The sequence below is a fragment of the Diadema setosum genome, chromosome 19 (assembly GCF_964275005.1).
Source record: "Diadema setosum chromosome 19, eeDiaSeto1, whole genome shotgun sequence".
Classification (NCBI taxonomy): Eukaryota; Metazoa; Echinodermata; class Echinoidea; order Diadematoida; family Diadematidae; genus Diadema; species Diadema setosum.
The window spans coordinates 22,971,083-22,997,725 of NC_092703.1; the positions used below are offsets into that span (position 1 = coordinate 22,971,083).

The 26,643-nt window shown below is 37.2% G+C and overlaps 1 protein-coding gene across 1 annotated transcript; it reads right to left on the bottom strand.

The window, feature by feature from the left end:
• Nucleotides 1-772: 772 nt before the first annotated feature.
• LOC140242345 (NXPE family member 3-like) lies at nucleotides 773-23,481 on the bottom strand. Its single transcript, XM_072322081.1, has 5 exons — nucleotides 23,296-23,481; nucleotides 9,368-9,856; nucleotides 7,992-8,158; nucleotides 4,124-4,185; nucleotides 773-1,569 (listed from the first exon to the last, which is right to left on the bottom strand). Exons 1-5 carry the CDS (start codon nucleotides 23,479-23,481, stop codon nucleotides 773-775), a joined length of 1,701 nt encoding a protein of 566 aa, XP_072178182.1.
• Nucleotides 23,482-26,643: the final 3,162 nt, after the last annotated feature.

Here is a 26,643-nt window from a genome sequence, read left to right on the forward strand (position 1 = left end):
ACATTAATTGTGGAGAGGCCATTTTGTGTGATGGACTTGGGTCGTTCTTTGAATCATATGGACTTGGGTCGTTCTTTGATTCATATACATGATATTCTGCTATAGAGATGAGAGAAGGATGAGAGAGGGCGCTTTAATATGAATGTAAGAATGACCTAAATCCTTCATTCTTTCATTCATGTAAGATTTAAATCATTCATTTCAGGCACTTCCAGGGGTAATTAGGATTTATCATTTATACACAAGATGAGTCCATGCATAAGCTACAATTTCCCATGTCAAACTCAATTTGGCCAAAAATTGGACTTGGGTCGTTCTTATATTCAGGTCTTCAAATGATAATATCGGCCTACATCGTCATAAATTATCGAAGAACTCGCTGCTTAAAAGAAGTAGCCATGAATAAAAAATTAAAAAACGGGCTAGAGTATGTATTCCATTTTTTTTTTTTTTTGTCTACGTTACTAAAGCTCAAGTTCAAGTTCAAGTTGATTTATTTCATTTCCAACAAACAAATAATTAGGAATGCAATGAAATGTTGGCATATACAGATAATGTCACGAAACCGGTACAACAATGCAACGAACATAATGACATGTCTTAAAGACACAGGTAAATTATTATCATTATATATGCTTATTTATGTCGATGTAGGGTGGTTTGTCAATCAGTTGCAATAAACAACTCGAACCGAGAATTAATTTCAATAGATTGTAAAGTATTTTTATTGTTATTGATTTTTTGTGTGGTAAAACAGCTAATGGTCATGAGCTCACCGTGGACATACATACGATAAAAGCATATTCACAACATTGCGTGTGACTTCTTTTACAGGGTGAATTCGATCTTGATGTAACTGAGCCGCAGTCATATCCCACGTGTCTATGAACCCGACATTTGGATAATCCGCGAACGTCTCCCGAACAATTCTGTCCATTGTGTAGATATACCATTCGCTGTTGGACAAAATGTGGGACAATTTGCTAAACTCCCTTGTGTTTGCGCTCTTCAATAAGAAAAGAACGTTTGGATGACGCTTATGTAGCCTCTCTACACTCTTTCGAATCACTCGCATTCTTTCCCTAAAGAAGTCAAAAGAGTGTACGGAAAAGTGACTGGTGACTGACAGCATGAAAACGTCTGGAACAAAGTTTAGGTGATCCAACACAGTCGCCACATGCTCAGAAGTACACTTCTTGGGGCCGCCGTTGGAGCCACGGGTAGGTAAACCATGAAACTTGAAGTATACGCTTGCATTCAGATCTCTTCTCGCCATGTGCGTTATGCAGTTCGGAACCTTATCTGTTTCTCCCTTCAATGCGGACGTGAGATACTCGATCAGGATGCGACTTGTTGAGTCTCCAAGCAGCAAAACGCTCTTGTTACGGAGACAGTTCTCTGCCTCCTTTTGCGTGAAATCGCAATTTCGGCACCTGTTTGAAAACCATTTGTCCCTGTAGTAATATCCTGCACTGGATTTTTCAAACTTTTTGACTCCAGCGGGTACGCACTTTGGAAGATCGTTCCAGGGCTGTTGCCAGGGCAACCTTCCGTGCTTGTCTGGTTTGACTGATGGTTTGTTGCATGAAAGATACAGAAAAAGAAGGATCATATCAAACAACAACATCAACAATGATCAATGATGGAGACTCAAAATGGTCTAAGTCATACAGAAGGGGTTGCACATTCTGGCATTCTTTTTTTCTTTTTGATTTGCAGTTTGTTTAGGTGAATATGGTATTCACTTCATTATTAACGATTTACGATGAAATTTCCGTGAGTCATAAACAAACAAAATGGTGAATATGCTAAGCTTCTCGACTTCACTGGTGTGGTAAAAAAGTACAGTTTGTAGCAAACGTGTCTTGTTTCGCTATTAGAAATGGAAGTATTCTCTCAACGGCAACACTTCTGTCTGTACGGTAGCATCGCTATAGAGCTAGGACACACTATCGCCTACGCAATTAGATAGTTTTTCCTTAAATTTTTCTCGAATACTCTGCACACGTTTCCTTTATGACAGAGCCTTTCATAAAACTCTGGTTTGACATTTCCAAGTCAGTATTTTCTCAGACCGGGGGGGGGGGGGGGGGCATTTCATAAAGGAACTTGTCGGATAAAATGTCCGACAAGTCAATCATATCCGACAAGTTCAGAGAAATCAGCCAATCAGACTAAAGAATTTCTCAAAACTTGTCGGATATAATTGACTTGTCAGATATTTTATCCGACAAGTTCTTTCATGAAATGCCCCCCCCCCCGTTCTAGATTTGCATTGTATGTAGGCCTACTAGCATTATCCATCACTGCTTCATGCCTGAAGATCAAGTCTTTTCGCGATTTTTTTCTTCATGTCTTTATTGCCCGTCAACAAAGGTGTTCAACATAATACTAATTGAATAATGTTTACTGCGAATGAGTAGTATCGTGAGAATGTGCATGTGCAATGTTTCTCACGAAATTACAGTGAAAATGAAAAAAAAAACAACTACTAAATTATCACTGAATGTTTAAAATATATCAATTCCACATTGTTAGTTACCGATTCCTGAGAAAAACAAACACGAACAGTTGACAAGAGTTAACAATTTCTACTGAAACTGAAAACACTGAAACACGTCTGTGGCTGTTTCCAATTGTATGATTTGGGCACCTCTTGAAATCTTATTGAATGAAACATGCAATGTCTGAAACATATACGTCTTATTGTCGAAATGCAAAATTTACGCGGAGAGTGTCACAGTTCTCAACTACAACGGCAAACGAATGATAAGGTTTAATATTTTTACTTCATGAGCAGGTTGATGAAAAATAATCTTTTAACAACGCTTAGCAACGTTTAGAACTATATCCTGGCATCAACGGTCATCATGTTCTTGGTCAACATGAACGAATGATTTCCTCTTGAATTACGAGACAGAGCGGAAAAGACATGTTTTCTTTGATAGCCCAATACATGTACTTAATTTTATTTTTACGTTTGAAATCATAGCTTTTCCCAGGAAATCTCTAAATTTGTCAGTCATTTTCATTTAATGTGCACTCTAATTCGAATGTTTGAAGCGGTGCAGTGACTTTGGTCTAATGATTTTAAATTCGTTTTTGAGCACTTAAAAGCACTTTAAATTTCGTTTATGAGCAAGCGATTTTCACAAATGGGCATTCAATTTCTTGATGCACGTTTAGTGTAAAATAAGCAAGAGGTCCAGCTAATCATTAAATGTGACTTTCACTTTTTTATTTTCAATTTCGTCAACATGATTAGCATTTGTTTAACTTGAATAATAATACATCCAGGCTGGTTTTTTTTTTTTTCTTAACAAGTTATGTAAACTTCAATAAAAAATAAAAAAAAATCCTCATTTCGTCATGTCATGAAATGGCTTTCTTTGATATATAATGTTTATGTTTTATTATGATCATTACACTGTGCTTATAATTTTCACTTGGCATCTTTGTTTTAATAACGATGGTTATACTGCTTTGTAATCTTCAATTTACATACCTTACGTCATCGTGTGTGGTCTACATGTATAGACGTTTTTAAAAGTACTACAGTATTTGACGTTGTGCAGGTTAAATGTGATGCTCCTTTCATGAACTTTTTTGCCCATTATACTCTGAAAGAGCTGGCGACAGGTGGAGACGAAGTTAAATAACCACAACGAAAATGTATGCGCATTCAATGAATTAGAAAGTGCAAATGTGAAATCAGCCCCCAAATTATTCAATTTGAACGAAGAAAACGATTTTGAATGACGATTTTTCAATGGCTGAGTAAAACTGACGAAAATAAATGCTTCTAGTTCTTACATGAAATTGAATAACAAAACAATGAATCTGGACGGGAAGTCCTACATTATAGTATATAATGGGGTAAGGTAGGCTAGATATTGGCTAGAGCTTCCTTGTTTGAATCTACATATATGAAAAGCTTGCGTCCAGAAGGCGCTAAATCCATTGGAAAATGATGGATTTAGCGCCTTTTGGAAGCAAGCTCTTCATGAACAAAGATCGAATACATATGAATCAATTTGGAATGGAATAGATTGCGACTATGGTCAAAATCTTTCCTTAATGCCTTTCAGAGGTGATCATGAGGATCTAGAGCAAATGAATTTACCGTGTTTCTGGAGGGTTGATATGTTAAATTTACAAAATTGACATGGTAGAAGAGCCTTGTGTCTGCAAGATACAAGAAAGAACAGTCTGCATTAGTGTATGGACACACATGCACACACAAACAAACACACACAAACACTCCCTCTCTCTCTGTCTCGTTTCTTTCCTCTCTTTATCTCAAATCTACACTTACACACAAAGTAAAACATACGCGGACATGATTTTATATTATACTTTTCAAGAGAGGATAATTTAAAGGGATTGTATAGTTTTGTTTGAGACCTAATTTCAGGTTTCTAACATTTTTTGGTGAGATAATGAGAAACCTCTTATGAAATATGAAAGAGCATGTAATTTTGTGAGGAATTCAACGTTTATTTGATGAAAATTGGTTTTGAAATGGCTGAGATATCCAAAAAAGAGCGAGTCTAATGAAGTGTGGGACGCACACTTTATTACGATCGCTTTGTTTTACTCAGTGTTTGGATGTTTCAGTCATTCCAAACCGATTTTCATCAAATAAATATTGAATTCCTCTTAAAATGGTATGTTCTGTAATATATCATAAGTGTTTTCTTGGTATCTCGCAAAAAGTTAAAAGCCCAATTCTCATCTCCACCAATACTGTACCATCCCTTTAAAAGCCGCGAAGAAATTGAATCTTCTGAATTTCCATCCATAGACCTTTATCAAGGATGACTTCTTCAAATTCATGCGCCACATCAGCTAATAATTTTCACTCATCATTATTCTAGAAAATATATCAGTTTTGTCGCCCATCACAATACAGCACGTGTCTTTTGGGCGTTCTGAATTTTGGATATAAACACGAATTTTCATGTCTGGCTTACCCTGTGTAACCTGACAGAGCAAGAGCAGCGTAGACTTACGTAATGATTTCTCCTTTTTTGAAAAAAAAGCACCAATCAAATTTCAATTGGCTATCAACCTGGTGGGTGAATAAGAAGGAAAACTTATCCATGAGTGAACACATTTATTTTTCTCTTCCAAGGCACAAAAGTAAAAATTGCAAAAGTAAACAAGTTGTCAAACGTGCAGAAGTGCTCTTGCATAATAACAATGGGAACACAAGACAAATGGGCGGTGAGTTGGCTCAGTCGGTAGCGCGTCTGCCTCACGATCACGCGGCCCGGGTTCGAACCCGAGTCTGGACTGAGCAATGTTGTGTGTAAACATACCGTCCCCTCTAGCAAGAGGCAAAACATTCTGTCCCTCGGATAGCGGATAGGACATAAAATGGAGGTCCTGTGTATGAGAGAGTCACAGCTCATGCACGTAAAAGATCCCGCTTCATTCATTCATCGCAAAGAGCAGGGTGTCTAACCCGGTGAAGTGGTCCCACCCCACATCCAACTGGACCCCATGGAAGACCAGCTTATTGTAGCTGAATATGGGCTATCCAGCCATCTTCACAGATGGAAATGAACAACAACAACTGATCGGATGTGTAATTTTTAGCTTGGTTTGTTTGAGTTTGATTTTCGTTTCTTCGTTTTTATTGTTTTTATAGCTAATGACACTTAATCCCGCGCGTACTTTTTCGTTCTATACGCAAACAGCCATGATACGCAGGGTGTCGATGGGAAGGTGCCCTGTCGATAGGTGGTGCCCCAATCATATATATATATATATCTATATATATATATATATATATATATATATATATATATATATATATATAGATATATATATAAGTAACAAAGCTGCAACAAAGTTCATTCTGTATTCACCAACGGTTTATTTCTTCTACAGCATGAACTTTGTTGCAGCTTTGTTACTTATCTTTTTATCTAGCCAACACGTGGACTACCTTATCAACATATATATATATATATATATATATATATATATATATGTATATATATTCATATATATATATATATATATATATATATTTAATGATATATATGTAAATGAAGAAATAAACTGGTAATACATTTTTTTGTCAATAAAGAATGAGTTTATTGAGTCGAATAAACTCATTCTTTATTGGCAAAAAAAAAAATGCATTATCAGTTTATTTCTTCATTTCTTCGTGGAGCCAATACGTGAATTCTCAACATGTCTGGATATATATATAATATATAAACATGTTGCGAATTCACGTATTGGCTCCAATATAACGAAGAATCAAGAAATAAACTAGTAATGCATTATTTCGCCAATAAGAATGAGTTTATTGAACAACTCAAATTTTCGGTGGCCTCCACCTTCTTCAGGATTCTCGACGGGGAATGTCAATACCAAAACATAAATTGAACATGAAGAGCGCGCACTCATATACACAGAATTGGTTGCTATGAGAGTGTGCCCTTTACAATGATGTTGCCATGTAGACGCAATGTAGTCAAGGTATCCCACGCATAAGTAGTCAAGGTACCCCACGCAATGTAGTCAAGGGGTACCCCACGCATAAGTAGTCAAGGTACCCCACGCAATGTAGTCAAGGTACCTAACGCACAATGCCCTCACGCTATCTCTATCGGTGAGACCAGCACCAAATTCCGGATGCGCTTTAATAATCACAAATCGTCCATCCTGAAAAATCGGAACGACCTTCCCGTTGCCAAACACTTCAACCTCCCCGGCCACTCATTGAAGGATGTCAGAGTGTGTATTTTCGGGAGAGGTTACACATCAGCAGAGGAAAGAAAACTCGCCGAGTTACGAGTAATCGTGAAGAGTAAGAGCTTTCAAGGTGAAGGGTTGAACAGAGATTTATCCATTCTGAACGGTTACACATTCTTCCGTTAAAGAGAGGAATAAGTCATGACGAGGATTATAAGATATTTTTTTTTTTCAAAATATCTTTCTAATTGATAACTGTTTCACTACCACTGGTGTTGTGATAGAGAGATTAGTTGGTTATTCTGTCTGAGATTATGACGAATTATAGCAAATATTATGATTTCATGTCTCCATCTTAATAATCAATTTACTCTTATTTTGTATTCTTCCTACCGAAGATTTTTGTATTTTAAGTCATGAAACAATTTAATTGTTGGAGCGCTCTTTAACCTAATTTTGTAACTTATGGTACGTTGGTGAGTACATATGTCGATATCATAACATGTGATAATACAAAGTAATTGAACACCATTGTTACGCAATAAACATGTCAGTATCCTCTTCCTTATGCGTGAGGTACCTTGACTACATTGCGTCTACATGGCAACATCATTGTAAAGGGTACACACTCTCATAGCAACCAATTCTGTGTATATGAGTGCGCGCTCTTCATGTTCAATTTATGTTTTGGTATTGACATTCCCCGTCGAGACTCCTGAAGAAGGTGGAGACCACCGAAAATTTGAGTTGTTCAATAAACTCATTCTTAGTCAAATTTATGAAGTTCTTCCGTCGAGATGTTTTCATTGCAACTGATTGACAAATTGCCCTACATCGACGTAAATAAGCACTGAATTGATCAGTGTTTTAGTAGTAGCCATGATAAAAAATCATGGGCGTACATACTCGAGCAGGATTCGAACCCACGACCTCCTGATCACCGGACAGGCGTCATCTCCAGCTCGGTGGTCTAGTGGAGATGACGCCTGTCCGGTGATCAGGAGGTCGTGGGTTCGAATCCTGCTCGAGTATGTACGCCCATGATTTTTTATCATGGCTACTACTAAAACACTGATCAATTCAGTGCTTATTTACGTCGATGTAGGGCAATTTGTCAATCAGTTGCAAACTCATTCTTATTGGCGAAATAATGCATTACTAGTTTATTTCTTGATTCTTCGTTATATAATATATATATATATATATAGATGTAACTATGCATGTACATGTTAATTTAATTTATGTACATGTACATGCATGTCCACCTGAAATATACATACTCCTTGAAGAATTCGGCTTCACCATCCGACAGATAATTCGTCTGCTCATTGTATATGTTGTTGTTATCAGACTTGTGCCAGTACCATTCTTTACAGGAGAGATTTTTGGGTCGCTGGCAGAACCAAGGGATCCCGTATTGCCTGTCTGTGAAGTCGCACTCATCATCCTTTCAAGAATAAAAAAGATAGGGAAAGCAAAATTAATAAGAGGTGCACTGATGCAGAGGTTTCAGTAGTCTTCGATACGTGCAATGGATGAGGACCACATTCTTTTTTTTTTTCTTTTTTTTTGGAGGGGGGCGTTTATCCTTATAATTACGAGTTAGAATGAGTCAAATGTTTGGGATTTGTTCGTGAAGCATAAATACATAATTGGGGACGCATGCATTAAAATCATATAATATAAATGTACATATATATATATATATATATATATATATATATATATATAACATTATACATATAGTATTATTGTAATCACTTTAAAAAAATATCTCAAAGAAGGAAACTATTGAAACAATGAAGTTTAAGTTGAATGAGGTTACAAGGCATTGGGTTACTCTCTAAAAAAAAAATCGAGTGAAAATATTCACTCTTGAAGGAGTGAATAAAAAAAAGAGTGAATTTAGTGTGAAATTGGAGTGAATTTTGAGTGAAAATGTTCATTTTTCACTCGTTTTAGAGTGACCTCAGGGATCACTCCAAAATCTTCGAGTGATCCCTGAGGTCACTCCAAAACGAGTGAAAATGAACATTTTTCATTTTCACTCATGATGAATTTTCATTTATTTTGTATTCACTCATTTCAAGAGTGAATATTTTCACTCGATTTTTTTAGAGAGTACTATATACAGGTATGCCTTTTTATTTTTATAGCTCAGCTATTCATGACATCGAACAAGTCGAAAGAGTTACGTCCTCAAGACAGCATGAACAATGATTTCCTTGACAGATCTCAGTATATGGGTGTAGGGAATGTGTATTATGTATAAGAGTTGGATTTGTGAACGTCTTGCTTGTCATGGTATTTAGCTATTGTGAAAGCGTTCTCATCTGAGCGTACAGTACGTGGAATCACCATTTTTTTTTAAAGAATTCATAACTTCTGACTGGATTCAAACGTTCAGTATTTCACTGATCATGGATCATTCTGCAATAGCTGAATCCATCTGCACTTATATCCCCTTTGATGACCTTTCTTGACCGTTAAATGTTGTTAGTCGGGGACTCGAAAGGTGAGAGGAGAGAGAACCTCTGGGAGCGCAGTGCTTACAATAGGGAGATTATATCCTTGACAGAAGATGATACAGTACTATAGTTAATCAACATTATTTTATCACCATTATTTTACCACCATCTTTTATCAAGTATATTACCAATGACGAGACGTGGTTGATGTTGCATTTCGTAGTCTCACGCACGGTTCCACGCTTAAAAATGCCGAGGTAAGATGCTCTTGACGGGTGTTCTCTTTGAAGTTTGTCTAGAATGGACACAGCACCAGCTCCATGGACGAGCATGACAGAGACCGATGCTGATCCTGGCCAACGCAGTACGAACTCCGCCAAGTACGTGCCGTTGTTGAAATCCACAATCTCGCCCTCAGAGCGAGAGGCGGCCATCAGGTCAGTTGACACCAGCTTGGCCCGGAAGTAGTCCCCGCCCGACTGACGAACTCGGCCAGACGTGTCTCGAGCGGTTATGCGAACTTGGATTCTATCGTTGAGGTTGAATACATTTTTGTTCGGGAGAATTTCGTAGGATGAGAGAGTACTAGACGTCATGACAAAACCTGAGGCCATTACTGAGCTGTTCTTCGAAGCCGTTGCTGTACCATTGTGTATTGAATCCATCATCTCTTGTTTCTATTCAAGAGAGATAGAATATCAGGTAGTAATACAGAACTAACAGGAATAATTGCCTCCTGACCCCCAGTCCCTCTCCCTTTCCCCTGTTCTTTAGTTTTTCATATGTTTTTTTTTTTTTTTTTTTTTTTTTTTTACAACCACGCATAAGAATACTTCCTTCAACACGATACATCGCGCGATGCAGACACCATAGCGTCACCAAAGATAATAATTATATCATGACTGTATATCTTACAGGTCGTTCTATGTGTTTTTATGATTATACACCTTTCATACTCGACGCCATTTATAGCTATACAGCTGCAACGAGGGTGGGGACCACGCTAAAAGAGAGGTGAAATCCACGCAATCTGTCCAAATTTACTTTGAAAAGAGAGCCAATTATATAAATAAACAAACAGAACTGTGTGAATCGAGCCAAATACTAGCATACTAACTTTGAATAGTGTAATATACACCGTGCGTGTGTGTGGGTGTGTACTGTACATGTAATAAATGTGTGTCACACCATGGTATACAAAATCAGTTGAGTCTATGATGCCATCGCCTAATAATGTCTCTTCGCATAATTTGGACAATTATGTTTATTATTCTCCCTTGACCTACTAATTACAACCATTTGTTTCCAAAATATCCAATTGGGGTCAACATCAGCAGCGGTAATTCATTTTTTTTTTTAATGAAAAGCAAATAATTATCCAATGCTTAGGCCTATACTTCATTTTTTTGTCCATGTCCAAATGAAACAAAATTATTGCAAAATAACAATGCTGATTTGTACAAGAAGGCAAAGTGGTGCGAAACAAATACAAATGCCGACAATAATTATTGTATATAACATAACACTCCTGCTGATATAACATACACATAAATACACATAATTTATATACAAATAGTTTGATCTTTTGATTGTGATCAATGTGATGTATATAGAATTACGTGGTATATAAAATACGTATGTAGCTCCTTAATATAATCATCACGTACTAGTAATCGTTAGTATGGAATGACGTGACATAAAAATGAATTGGCACGAAGGACACAAACTCCTCGATTCACTTAACAAATAAAAATAGTGAAGGTAGATGTACAACTCTAGAATAGAGAGTTGAAGAGGTGGTTTAAGAACACTAACCTCATTTAAAGTATTACAGTATAACACGATGAAACTTCATCCCCCCCCCAAAAAAAAAAAAAATATATATATATATATATACAAACAAACAAACAACAAAACACCGTAATTACATCTTTTACATTATTAATCTGAATTTCACTTTCTCAATCATGTGTCAACTCTCATATAAGGTCCGATTTTGTATCTTGTTTTGTCTGATTCTAATGTACTATGAGCACAGATACCCCGACCCAACCTGTACTGCCCCACTCGGGCAAAAGGAAGCAAATCACAAACGTCATATATCAATTTCTTGTGAATAAACGCAAACAAAGGAAACTAACCAGAAATGAATACAATTCTTTAGTGGAAAATTGAGCTAAGAAAATGGGATCCAATCGGGATTCTTGCAGATAAACAAATTGTGCTGTCGGTTGCAAAGGTATAAATGCAGTAGTATTGTCTAAACTTTGATAGGCATAACTCGAAATTAACTTGTCTTGTCTCTGGCAAATTCAAAATAAATAATTATAATAATAATGATGATAATAATAATAATCATCATCGTAATGATAATAACCACGATAATAAACATACTAATAAGAAATAATAGGACCAATTATTACTTATTATTTTTCGACTAAAAAACAATGTCAGCAAGTCTCATATCAGACACAGACCTTTCAATGAAGCATATCATGAAGTGAAGAAACCAGAAAAGTGAAATATGAACTCACAGAAAAGTTACAATAATATTCATAAAGAAAGACCACAATTGCCATCAACTATTGGTAGTATAATTTTTCTGGCAGTGTTTTTTTTTTTTTTTTTTTTTTTTCCTAGAAGGAAAATATCTGTGACACCTTTCCGGGTAAGCTACGCGGGCTTGTTGCGAGTAGGGATTTTCCAGCATGCAGGAGAATTTTCTGCGGGCAGACAAGGATGTGGGCGAGTTCCGTACTTGCGTCTTACTGCTAGACGCGTGTTTTTTACCCGCTACTTGCGTGTATTCCGCGTGACCTGCGTGAGAGCACTAGCTTCGAAACCGATCCATTTTCAGCTACGAGTGACATACGGGGACTGCGAAGTACCTGCGTGGGAGTTGCATGAGAGGTGCTGCCGCTAAGGGCCTCTAGCTGGTGTTCTGCGTGTACCTCTGCGGGCAAATCTCCGAGACTCACCCGGAACGAGTTTTGAGCATGCTCAAGGCCTTGTCACACCGTGTCTTGGGAAGCCTTGCCAGTCAGTCCGCAGCACGTATGCTAATGAGCCGATCCGGCAAGATTTATTCAGCACTCTCGTTGACGATCTTTGCGTTCGAAATGTGTCTCGTCGTGCGAGATTTTGCGAGACTGTGATAGGGCTATGGTTTTCACAGTGTAGCGACTTATACATACATTCGTCATGGCTCCAAGTCACGGTAAATTGTTCTCCAGACTTTGATCTTTACTTTGATACTAAATTTGCGTATAACATCGGATCTTATCATGACTATATAATCAGTTGAATTTGCGTAAATGTTACCTGCTTTTTCACGGAAGATTTTGTCGTCTAAAGTTCTTTTTTGGTTCCTGATCGGATTAAGAAACTGTTGTTTCTGATTTTGGCTTTTTCGTAGAGAGGAAACTTAAATGCTCATCATATATTGGAGTCAAGGAGACGCAAGCATGATTTATACTAGTTTTTCCGTTTTGAAATGTCTGTAAAATTCACTCCTAAGCCGGAAGTATGCTCCACACAAAGTGTACAGTGGCGCAAAAGAGCTCCCTCATTGGACAGTGCTTGCATTCAGCGCTTGAACTACACGCGTGCCAAGAAACCGCAAGTGGCATGAAACCGTTATGTAGCAACGTAATGACGTAATGCAAGCGCTGAATGCAAGCGCTGTCCAATGAGAGAGCTTACTCTTGACATTGCACGGTTTCAAGCTGATCAGCACTGACATCGATGTATATTTTACTCGTTCCTGACCGGATTAAGCAAACAAATTGTCAAGATATTTACATGGATACAAAGATTAGGAGATGGACTACCAAATAAAACATTTTCATTGAGACGTAAGGTGAATTTGGTATTTTTTTGACGTCTTGAACGTGTACTGCACGAATTACTTTTTTCACTGTTTTTCAAGCTCAAATTACGCTATGATATTTTTCATTTACAATAATTTGAGTAACATGTGGCGATAGTTTACATATTTTCCTTGAATTTGATACCAAATTTGTGAACATAAGGTGTATTTTTGTTGCCGAAAGCCCAAGGACAAAATCCCCTTCCGCAGCTCATTACGTATGCAAGCCTAGAGCGGTCTTGCATACCAGTTGAATAAATACGAGCGAATTATCGGGTGCTGCGGACTGACTGTTGCGGGTTGACTTGCGGGGAAATATTTTTTTTTTTTTGCTACACGGACCTCCCATCAATTGTTTCGCACCTGACAGTACCTAGCGCGTATCTCGCCCGTAGGTGCCCGGAGGTGCGCACGAAAGTCCGATTTACCCGCAGCCAAGTTTTGAGCATTACCAAGTCATGAATTTTTGAACTTCTGCTTAGTCACTGCTGGACGAGAAGACTGCAACAGCTTGTGATATGTCACATGACATTGTGTAGAACGATATAAAGAAAATATAAAGAAAATTCAACATATTATTTTCACTTTTCTCGCATAATGAAAGAACACTTGACTTGCCTCTTTGAGAAGGCAGGGGAATAAAGCACTACCCTTACCATACGTCAGTGACAAGTCGAGGAAAATTAATGTGCACTTTATTCTTTTTTTAATTAATGTGAAATTCTCTTAATATTTTCCTTATAGTTCTATGCATATCACACACTGTAGCAGTCTTGTCATCCAGCAGTGACTACGCAGAAACTTCAAAAATTCACAACTTTTAAACCGATTTTCCCCAAACTTTCACTGATGTGTTCTACTAATACTGCTGCATTTACTCAATCCATATTTGTAGGTGGACTTATCACTTACGTAGTGTAATAGGCTACATTCCCATTAAAGCCAATAGGCATTTGCCAACAGGCAAATACATGAACCCTTTATTATTCCAACTATAATATACACTCAGCAAACAAAAAAAAAAAGAAAGAAAGAAAGTAAACACTCATTGAAGATTTTGATAAAAATCATTGTGTTGCATACCATATTAAGGATTATTTAATTGGCTAGCAACCTGGTGGGTTTATACAAAGGGAAACTTTACGCATGAGTGAACACATTCATTTTTTGTTCTCCAAGGCACAAAAGTAACAATTGCAGAAATTGACACGTTGAAATCGATATGCAAATGCCCTTCAAGATAACAATGATCACAAAAGACCAATTTAACGCAATGACAGACATGAGTGAAACAGAAGAAAGAAGTTTTTGTTCCCTTGTTTCTCTTTATATTCTAAAACAAAAACAGTGGGGAAACTGAAGAGGCAACATGAGAATTTTCTGTCAACTCAAAGTTTAAAATTTATGACACAGGGAGTAAGTCGCAGAGGTGACAGAATTTCTTTATCTCCTTTTTTGATTAAGGAATTTAAGAATTCATAAGACAACTTCAAGAACTAAATATTATTTCAATTTTCTTAATTTGGTATAAAATTTCAAATTTTTACCATCTTTTTCAACATTACTTCTTCTCTTATGTCTTTTGAAAATGGATTTGACAGAAGATTCTTCAGTTTCCTCCATTATTTTTTGTCTTTCTTTCTCTTTGGAATGTTACAGAGACATTATAGAGACCAAAGGTTGATTTTTACAAATTAATTTGCATTTCTTAATGTGTTTAATCTGTCTTTTGTTGCACTGTTACAATCACATGGGAGAGAACATACGCTTGAATAACAATTTTTCCATTCTTGCAATTTTTACTTTTCTGCCTTGTAAGAGAAAAACGAATGTGTTCACTCATGCATAAAGTTTCTCTTTTTATTGACCTACTAGGTTGATAGCCAATTAAGTTACCTTTAAGTTGGTATATAAAACATTGATATCGGCCCAAAAATCCATGTAAGAGATGAACCTGAACAAGAGTTTACTTTCTTTTTTCTTTTTTTTTTTTTGATGAGTGTATATGTAACTAGAAAAAGATGTCGCTATGGCGACTGGTTGTCTCCACCATAATGCATGGCTCTCCCACACTGCAAAAAGTCCGGTGTTAAATAGTGAACACCGAGCTGGTGTTAAATTTTCGGTGCTCATTTCTTGTGTTAAATTAACACCTCCGGGTGGCGTATTTTTTATTTACACGCAAGCCTGTGGCTTTTCGCAATTAAATTCAATGAAACCGCTAGTAATGCGTCTATGCTTACTCCGCTCGTGCCTCTGCCAAGAGTTCTGTGGCCTCCGCTCGCGACGATTCGATTCGTGCACGTTCATCAGTGAGTGTGTGCACGGGCTGTGAAAGTTTTGCCTGCCGTGGTAGACCCTCATCGAATAGTACACTATGTGTAAATTAATAAGTATGTAAACGAGTGCGAAAAACAAAACAATGCAAAACAAAAAATCTGACAAGGAGGAGAGGGGGGAGAGAGAGAATCGTATTCACAGGAAAGAGATAAAAAAGCAATGAATATTCTGTGATATCTCATCAGTCATGCGCAACAGTGATCAATGTTATTGCGGGTTCCATATGGAAGACCGGATGCACAACTGTATTGGTGTAGGCTACCTATATAAAATGATGGGGATGTATTTATTTCTCAGCCCCAACCCCCTCTGTTATATTTGTTGCTATTAAAGGCCCCTAAATTTATCTTCAGACTGATGGTATATTATTTTGTTTCTCAAACCTGCCCCTCTTTTCTTCATACTAGTTTCAAAGACTCACTGTGCATATGCATTTTCCGACCTCTCTCGACCCCTTCCTTTTTCAAATGCATGACACGTGTATTTCTTATTATCATACAATTTATTTGTTTCTTACGACTTTCTCTGCCTCTTCCCTCCTCTCTTTCTCATTTCAAAACTTTACAATGTTTGTTAACAAGACTACTTTCTACTTTCTACATTGATCAGTTTGTCTAGAAACACTGTACAGTCACGTGTACAGTATATAGTATCAGTATGAAGGAAAATTACACCACTACTGCATGAATTCATTATCACTTTATTCACTTCTTTTTGTTCAAACACTTTTTTTTCATGAAGGTTTATACAGAGATAACCTGATCCTCCAATATCCAAGAAGTATTGTAATACAAACTAGAACTATAACTCAATGTGATTTATACCCCCCCCCCCCCACGTATGACATTTACCATATCTCACGTCAAGTGCTCAAAACCTGAGTGAGTACAGTAAATAAATCAACAATTTCTATGACTTTCATTAGAAATACTGTTACCATAGCAACACAATGTTTGACATTAAGAAAAAAATGAAGTTTGCCCAGCTACATCATAACTGTCACATGTGCCAAATCTCAAGTCAAATGCTCAAAACTGAGGGAATATATAGGGGAATTCACGATGTCATTGTATGATTTTCATTCAAAATAAAATTATGCTGTCACCATATTGTGTCGAGTCCACTAATGTCAATAATATTCGACCGCTAATGTGGCTGTCGTATCTTTAAACATTTACACTCCCACTACAATGTGCCATAATTCAGTCAGATCATTTTCTTTATTCCGAGTGGTTCCCAATCGACGTGTTCTCTTACTCTTTTCTTTAATCTGTATACACGCAATCTCAGTTTTATATTCGAAAAGACACACTGTATGTTCCATTCTCTTGCAAAACAAAAAGAGATGACTGTATTTCATTTTTGTAACATATGATCGATGCAGAAAATTCCGGATAAATTCATTTGAATTTAGATCGTGTAATGTCATAACAACCACTAATGTCATAAGACGACGACAAATGTCATAACGACCACTAATGCCATGACACGTCAACGACAAAAACAATGTCACAATGACCACTTTAATGTCATAACACGTCGACGACAAATCTCATGATGACCACTAATGTCATAACACGTCGACGACAAATGTCATAGCGACCAATGTCATAACGTCGACGACAAATGTCAAAATTTCCATTTTTGCTGCAAATGTCATAAGACGTCGACGACAATAATGTCATAACCATAATCTCATAACACGTCGAAGACAAATGTCATAACGACCACTAATGCCATAACACGTCGACGACAAATTTCATAATGATCACTAATGTCATAACACGTCGACGAGAAATATCATAACGACCAATAACGTCGACGACAAATTCATAGCGACCACTAATGTCATAACATGTCGACGACAAATATCAAAATCGGATTAACCACAAATGTCATAACACGTCGACGACAAATGTCAAAATTTCCATTTTTGCTGCAAATGTCATAAGACGTCGACGACAATAATGTCATAACCATAATCTCATAACACGTCGAAGACAAATGTCATAACGACCACTAATGCCATAACACGTCGACGACAAATTTCATAATGATCACTAATGTCATAACACGTCGACGAGAAATATCATAACGACCAATAACGTCGACGACAAATTCATAGCGACCACTAATGTCATAACATGTCGACGACAAATATCAAAATCGGATTAACCACAAATGTCATAACACGTCGACGGCAAATGTCAAAATTTCAGTTTTTACTGCAAATATCATAACATGTCGACGACGATTTGTCATAACCACTAAACTCATAACACGTCGACGACAAAATAAATGTGAAAATTTCTTTTTTTTTACTGTAAATGTCATAACACGTCAATGACAAATGTCATAACGACCACTAATGTCATAACACGTCGACGACAAATTTCATAATGACCGATAATGTCATAAGACGTCGACGACAAATGTCATAACCACTAAACTCATAACACGTCGACGACAAAATAAATGTGAAAATTTCTTCTTTTTTTTTTACTGTAAATGTCATAACACGTCAATGACAAATGTCATAACGACCACTAATGTCATAACACGTCGACGACAAATTTCATAATGACCAATAATGTCATAAGACGTCGACGACAAATGTCATAACCACTAATCTCATAACACGTCGACGACACAATGTCAAAATTTCTGTTTTTACTGCAAATGTCATAACACGTCGATGACATAATGTTAAAATCGAATTAACCACAAATTTCATAACGCGTCGACCACAAATGTCATAGGACCTAATGCATCACAGGGGAGGATCCAGGAATTCTGTAAAGGGGAGGCACCTTAACAAAATCAAAGGTTGATGCAACCTCCTCCCTTTTTGAATTGTATTTTTTTTTTTTTTTAACAAAAATAGAGACGGGGAGGGGCGCCGCGCCCCCGCGACTGCTTCAGCCACAGGTTAATGGTAAAACCCGATGCTTGCATTACAGGGAGGCGACTTTTCAAAACTACAAGCTGGCGCAACCCCCTATTTTTTTCTTTTCATTTCTGTTGTTTTAACAAAAACAGAAAGGGGCACCAGAGGGAGATGCACCCGTCTCGATCCGCTATTACGTCATCCACAAATGTCAAAACTCATTGCTTGCATTTCATGGGCGGATCAGGGAATTCCGTAAAGGGGAGACACCTTTTCAAAATGAAAGGCTGGCGCAACTCCATCCCCCTAATTATGTTCTTCTTATTTAATTTGTTTAAACGAAAAAAAAAAAAGAAAAATGGAGGGGTGCTGCAGTCTTTACTTTTGTAAAGGCGCCTCCCCTTTACGGAATTCCGTGATCCGCCCCTGTGACGCATTCTGAAATTTGTGATAAATTTGGAAAATTTGACATTCATGGTCGACGCGTTATGAAATTTGTGGTTAGTTCGATTTTAACACTTGTCATCGACGTGTTATAACATTTGTGGATAATCAGACTTTGATATTTGTCCGATGTTACGACTTTTGTCGTCGACGTGTTATGACATTAGTAGTCGTTATGAAATTTGTCGTCAACGTGATGACATTTGCAGTAAAAATGGAAATTTTGATATTTGTCGTTGACGTGTTATGACATTTGTGGTTAATCCGATTTTGACATTTGTCGTCGACGTGTTAATCCGATCTTGACATTTATCGTAGACGTGTCATGACATTACAGTGGTCATTATGACATTGTCGTCGACGTACATTAGTGGTCGTTATGACATTTGTCGTCGTCATCTTATGACATTAGGGAGCTTTAGATTTTAGACGCGCGGACGTTCAAGGGGAAAAAAAAACATGTTCTGAGCGTGCGCTTCTGCGCACGCTCAGACCATGTTTTTTTTTCCCCTTTGAACGTCCGCGCGTCTAAAATCTAAAGCTTCCTGTTAGTGGTTGTTATGACATTACACGATCCAAATTCAAATGAATTTATCCGGAATTTTCTGCATCGATCATATGTTACAAAAATAAAATGCAGTCATTTCTTTTTTGTTTTGCAAGAGAATGGAACATACATACAGTGTGTACATTCGAATATAAAACTGAGATTACGTGTACAGATTAAAGAAAAGAATAAGAGAAAACGTCGATTGGGAACCACTCGGAATAAAGACAATCAAATGATCTGACTGAATTATGGCACATTGTATTGGGAGTGTAAATGCGTAAAGATACGACAGCCACACTAGTGGTCGAATATTATTGACATTAGTGGGCTCGACACAATATGGTGACAGCCTAATTTTATTTTGAATGAAAATCATAATACAATGACATCATGAATTCACTTAACTCCCTCAGTTTTGAGCATTTGACTTGAGATTTGGCACATCGCGGTGACAGTTATGATATTTAGCTGGGCAAACTTTATTTTTTCTTAATGTCAAACATTGTGTTGCTATGGTAACAGTATTTCTAATGAAAATCATAGAAATTGTTGATTTATTTACTGTACTCACTCAGGTTTTGAGCACTTGACGTGAGATATGGCAAATGTCAGTTACTTTGTTAGTAGGGGTATAAATCACATTGAGTGATAGTTCTAGTTTGTATTATAATACTTCTTGGATATTGGAGGATCAGGTTATCTCTGTATAAACCTTCATGAAAAAAAAGTGTTTGAACAAAAAGAAGTGAATAAAGTGATAATGAATTCATGCAGTAGTGGTGTAATTTTCCTTCATACTAATACTATATACTGTACACGTGACTGTACAGTGTTTCTAGACAAACTGATCAATGTAGAAAGTAGAAAGTAGTCTTGTTAACAAACATTGTAAAGTTTTGAAATGAGAAAGAGAGGAGGGAAGAGGCAGAGAAAGTCGTAAGAAACAAATGAATTGTATGATAATTCAATCAGTGATCGAGGAAGGGAAGAAATACACGTGTCATGCATTTGAAAAAGGAAGGGGTCGAGAGAGGTCGGAAAATGCATATGCACAGTGAGTCTTTGAAACTAGTATGAAGAAAAGAGGGGCAGGTTTGAGAAACAAAATAATATACCATCAGTCTGAAGATAAATTTAGGGGCCTTTAATAGCAACAAATATAACAGAGGGGGTTGGGGGCTGAGAAATAAATACATCCCCATCATTTTATATAGGTAGCCTACACCAATACAGTTGTGCATCCGGAATATGGAACCCGCAATAACATTGATCACTGTTGCGCATGACTGATGAGATATCACAGAATATTCATTGCTTTTTTATCTCTTTCCTGTGAATATGATTCTCTCTCTCCCCCCTCTCCTCCTTGTCAGATTTTTTGTTTTGCATTGTTTTGTTTTTCGCACTCGTTTACATACTTATTAATTTACACATAGTGTACTATTCGATGAGGGTCTACCACGGCAGGCAAAACTTTCACAGCCCGTGCACACACTCACTGATGAACATGCACGAATCGAATCGTTGCGAGCAGAGGCACTCGCACAACTCTTCGCAACGAACCCGAGCGGAGTAAGCATAGACGTATTACTAGCTGTTTCATTGAATTTAATTGCGAAAAGCCACGGGCTTGCGTGTAAATAAGAAATACGCCTCCGGGTGTCATTTCCAAATTTTAAACTTTTTTTTTGAAGGATTTCTTAGTAACTGCACTTCTTGTTGATTTTTAATTTAAACAAGACGATCAAGAATTTTACATTAAAATACTAGATTTTTGAAAAAAATGTGAAAATAAATTTACACCACAGTAACACCAGCTGGTGTGGTCTCTTATTGAAGCTGGACTGGTGTTAAACCATTGATATTAACACCAACAAATATCAAATCAACACCATGTGGTGTCATTTTTTAATTAACACCAGTACAGTGTCAAAATAACACCAGGTACAGTGTCAAATTAACACCACGAAGTGTCAGGTGAACACTTTTCAACACCATCACAGTGCATTTTCAACACCTGTGGGTGTGGTCCTTTATTGAATTTTGATCGGTGTTAGATTTAACACCCGTGGTGTTAAATCTAACACCCATGTTTTTACAGTGCAATATTGGTCTAGAGTACGTCTTGACCAAGTAAGATGACAGTTTCTCATGGGAACCCCTAGCTGGCACAGAAATAAAATGACATGTTTGTTACAAATATGTTGAGTGTTTTTCTTGAAATTGGCTTCATTTAAACGGATGTGCTAACCTACTGTGTCGCATCATTGCATGATGTCTGGCTGACAATGTAGCGTTGTGCTTTAGAAAACTACAGTATAGGCCTACTCCTTGACACAAATTATTTGTTACGTGCGATTTCCGAAAGTTCATACAATAGGCTTCAAATTGATGTGTCATTTAGCTCGGTGTGTTCAATTTGAAAATTTGGCCTGCTCGTTGACACATTAATTTATGGAAATGCCAAGTGCTGAGTTATTGAACGCACCGTAGCTATCATTTTTCTTTATAGTGTCCCGTTCGGGCCACTTGTTGACTTCGATGTTTTGTTTGCCAGAAAAAGAAATGTAGTGGCCCGAAATAAAAGGAAACATAGAACTTTATTTCGAGTTTTATCTGCCCGATCTGTCTATCCAAAACATAACCTATTTGGAAATTCGGTAGCCCGACATCAATTTTAGTAGCCCCTGGCCGCCGGGTCACCGCTTATGTGGATCGAGCCTTGACAAATGCATCGAAAATTTGTTGCAGCAGTCCCTTCAAATCTTCTTCGGTTGTAATACAAAGATTCACTCGTACCCTGCACTACACTCAAGAAATTTCGACTCACATATTAAAAACAAAACAAAACACAACAACTTATATCACACAGGTCGGTCGGAAATCACGGACCAGATGCATGGAATGCCGTACCCGCAGCTCCCTGAAAACACAAGCATAACTATATATTTTTCTTTAAATCTAGCATAAAGAAGTACATTTTAACGCAATACATTCAGTAATATACAAAAACAACCCTCTTGCTTAGATTAGGATGGTCTCATCCCACATCGTATTGATAATCTCATTGATGATTATATGATATATATGATATACAACGTGGCCCCAGGAAAAAACATCTAATGCGCAGCTGTATGCTGTACACACACAGCACTACTTTACATGTCTCTCCCACGACATATCTCTTTTGCAAAAATCTATACCTTTTGTTATTTTAAAGGCATACAACCTTGAACAAATATAAATTCCCTTTGAGGCAGTCAGTCCATTCAAGCCATGCTTGTAATGGTTACGGTCTCCTGCTTCCGTTGTAGAATCAAATACTGAGTATAATGCCTTGTATGATTTATACAATTAACCGTAATAATGACTATGCCACTATATGAGACTGTTCAACTGCCTTGAATTTGTTTGCTCCTTTATAATTTAGTTACAAACAAACAAACTGTGGAGTGCTTCCTTATTTTTCACAAATAAATTGCAAAAAGTCAGGGTTCTGCAGCACCCCCAGCATGCTCGGCTCTCAGAGGCATGGATAAACATATCAATTAGTGTGCTGTATAACAATAATGTAAGTAGTGAGACGGAGCCCTATAGGAGACTTCCGGATGACTTTTAAACTTAATAGGCATCTCAACATATTGGTCATAATTGGATTGGCCTATATAGTTTCAGAATTTATAGTGATTAGGATGAGGAATAAGAATGCTTTCAAAATCAATCACAAATCACAACGAACGAGAATGATGACATAGTAGCAGCTCCTTGTAAAAAAGCACGATATAACAAGGAAGCAGAACAAAGATGAAGGCATGCATAAATCCTACGCGGGTGAAGCTATATGCTGTATTATCTGCTCTGGAGACCGCAATAAAGTCCGTGCACGTCATGTACACATGGCACTATCGATTTATGTACTAATTACAATACATGATGTGAAATCAGACAAAAATGTCTGGAACGTATTTAAAGGGCATAAATATGCCCTAATAGTATACTATGGAAGGACAAAAATCAGTACCGATACCTGTTCAGGCCCGCCTCTAACTGGGACCGGGGGCAGATGTAGCCGAGCTCGTACTGAAATGATATGAATTCGACGCAGGATATCAGAGCTAAGTTGTTCATTCATCATCAAAATCAACACTACTCCAATAACAGAAAAGGCGATGCAAAATAGCTTCACTTTATTGCCCATGTTTGCGCGATGCATAAGAAAAGAACGCACTATAGTCTGGCTGTTTCCAACTTCATCAGATATATGCCATATTCTGCCAAAACCTGAGTATTCCTGACAATAGCGCAACCAGCATGATCAGTAAAACACGCCAGACACGACAATGCTATAGCGAGTATCATTCATAACTTTCATGTTCGACGTGTTTCGCTTCTGGTATCAGAGTAGTGCAATGGCTTTATAGGCGCGTTGCAAGTCGTTTAAACATTATTGTTCATATCATGATATCATTGTGATGAGAACAATATTAAATTTAGGATACTTGAAATCGAGAATACAGTAGGCCCTTCTTCACATACAAAATTGCACATATTTGAACTAAAAAATGCATATTTTGATAAATATCAAGCATTTCCTTTTTGATATCTAGAGTTGTTTTAGTAAATTTCAGATACCAAGAGTGTTAAGTGAATGTTGAGAGTAGAAGTCGCACAAGAATTTATCATTAGTTCGGATATTGTTATGTTTGAATTAAGTCGACCTGTTTTGGGATAGTTCTTGTAGGCACTATTATCATAACGCTCTCATTACAAATACTGTACACATACGCCTTTTCAAATAATCATGACTGTAGACAAACAGATGAATAAGACTTTTTTTTTTAACTTAGCTCAGAGACTTGCAAAGACATACACAAACCACATAATAAAGCTTTGAAAACTTTACTCTAGAAGAGGGAAAATAGCTTTAAAACACAAATTGGCAACGTATAAAAATTTGATTTCGTGACAGGATATTAATTTGGAATATGAACCCGATGTTGGGATTGTCCCTTACGCAATACAAGCGTGTTCTAATCAAGAAACATGTACATGTGAATATATACTGACCTGATGTTAGCAATATTCAAAATAGCACAGTGGAAATTTAGTGTACTTCAATGTTATCTGTGATTATAGGGCAAAAGAAAAAAATAACTAATTTGCGAAATTAAGTTTATAAGTCAAGAGTAATCAATGTATCGGTAAAATCATGAATGTTTTCCCGAAACATTATGCAAAATTTAACGGAAATTCTTTTTGGATGTTATATAGCTGTAAAATTTTACCCAGTATTGGTGGGATTTTTTTTTTGTTACAGTTATTTGGGCATGTTTTATGTTAGTAGAAATTTATAAGATGATATCTTATCAAACAGATTTTTCTTAAGAGGGCAAAATTTGGCCAGGGTATAGGGCTCACACGGGTAAATAATTCCCCATTTATAGAGACGTGTGTTAAAATTCAAATTTCAAAAAAATTCTGTAAAATAGCTGGGAGAAATGAGGTGTTTCATCTTCACTAACCTGAATAAGTGAGATATACCCTTTCATCCATCAAATTTCCAGGGTGGGTTGTTCTGCTCTAATTTTGTCCAAGGGTCCGCAAAGCCAGACTACGAGTTCTTGTCACTCAAAAAATCACCTATTTTCCGTACACGTACCCAATGAAATATAGTCCCCTCAAATTCCATCAGAGAAGCTTTCATCTTCCAACCAAAAAGCAGTTTGTAGAGGAATTCATACTCAATGTCTACAGCTATTCAGTTTTTTGCCAAACTACATCATTGATTTTTAATTATTATTTTTTCTTCATTTATTTTGGTATCTTTGGTACGAATTTGTGAAGGGGTCTGAGACAGTCCATTTTATTTACAGGGGTGAGCCCTATCCAAGTTTTGAATGTGGAGTTCAGGAAGATACTTAATTGGACAAGGATTGACACTGTCTGCGGTAACTAACTAGATATTGCATAAGCTTTAGCTTTCAGTTCGTATGTGACACTTCAAGGAGCGCTGGATGTTAAAAGCCGTGAAAAATATAATTCCTGAAACCAGGTGAAACTATAACGCCTCTTCGCCTTATATTTGCAACCTCTTCGGGTTGACGTGACGGACTGTGCAGTACGTTCAACCAGTTTTAAACAGAACTCTCTGTTATGTTGATACAACAATTAGGACCGCTTTGTCTAACTTTATTTTTGGATATCTCAGCCATTTCAAAACCGATTTTCATTAAATAAATTTTGAATTACTTTTAGAATTGTATTATGGTTTCAAAGTATTTCGCAAAAAAGGTTAAAATCGGAATCCTCATCTCAGCCAACACCAAACAATCCTTTAAGATTTGAAATGAATCGTTATGTTTCAGACCTCTACGTACATTTCCATTTTTGGCCACAAAAGATTTCAGATTTACAGATGCTAGTGGCCACGGGCCACCAGAGGGGAAAAAAAGTGTCTTTGCGAGCCCTGTTATAGCAAGACGTGCTGTGAGTGTGACAGGACAGGTGAATATATGTTGTTCCTAAAAATCTGCATTTGAAACACTTCACAAACAAATATGAAAACAAGACGGCATCCTGTCCATTTCGGAAGTCCTATAAGAATAGCCTTTGAACCCAGACGGGATGGTCACTGATGGAGACGGATGCCACACACTTCCATGGAAGAGCAATAAGCCGGTTTGGAGTTCCACTTTGCGAATTAGCAGGAAAGAAGGGTCATTCGTACCAACAGGCATGTTGGTTTTTAAATTCACGGCATATGGGATAATCATCTCTGACGTAATGATTATTCATGTAATCCTTATAAATTCTGCTTGGCAGAGTTGTCTCTTTTACACTGCTCAACACTACAGAGCCCTGCCATAAGCCTGTCGTGGTGCAAAACGGCAAAACGAAAACACTGACAGTAAAGTTCACGGTAATACATGCAAGAAATAGATCTTAAGGTATCATACCCAAATTTAGTGTTAATCAGGGCTAGAAGAGTATTTTTTTCTTTTTACTTTAACGTATCTATATAACGCTCGATTGCTTCTAGAGATTTTTTCCCCCGCAGAGTCACTAGCATGTGTGAGAGGGGAGGGGGGGGGGGGGTTGCTTTAACCCTAACCAGGCCGGGCTTTTGGGGCTGTTTTGTGGCCGGGGGAGGGTTGAATCACCACCCCCCCCCCCCCAGATCTGGGCCGTCGATAGCGCAATCGCCATGAAGATTGACACACACATTTCCTGTGGCGTTATCTACCAAACTATAAAACCTGAAATTGAAATTTTCATTATATTGATTAAATATGCCAATATGCTTAAAATCATACATCTTTCTCTAAATCAGAAAATGAAGCTCCCAGAATACTATTTTTTTTGATAACATTCTTTG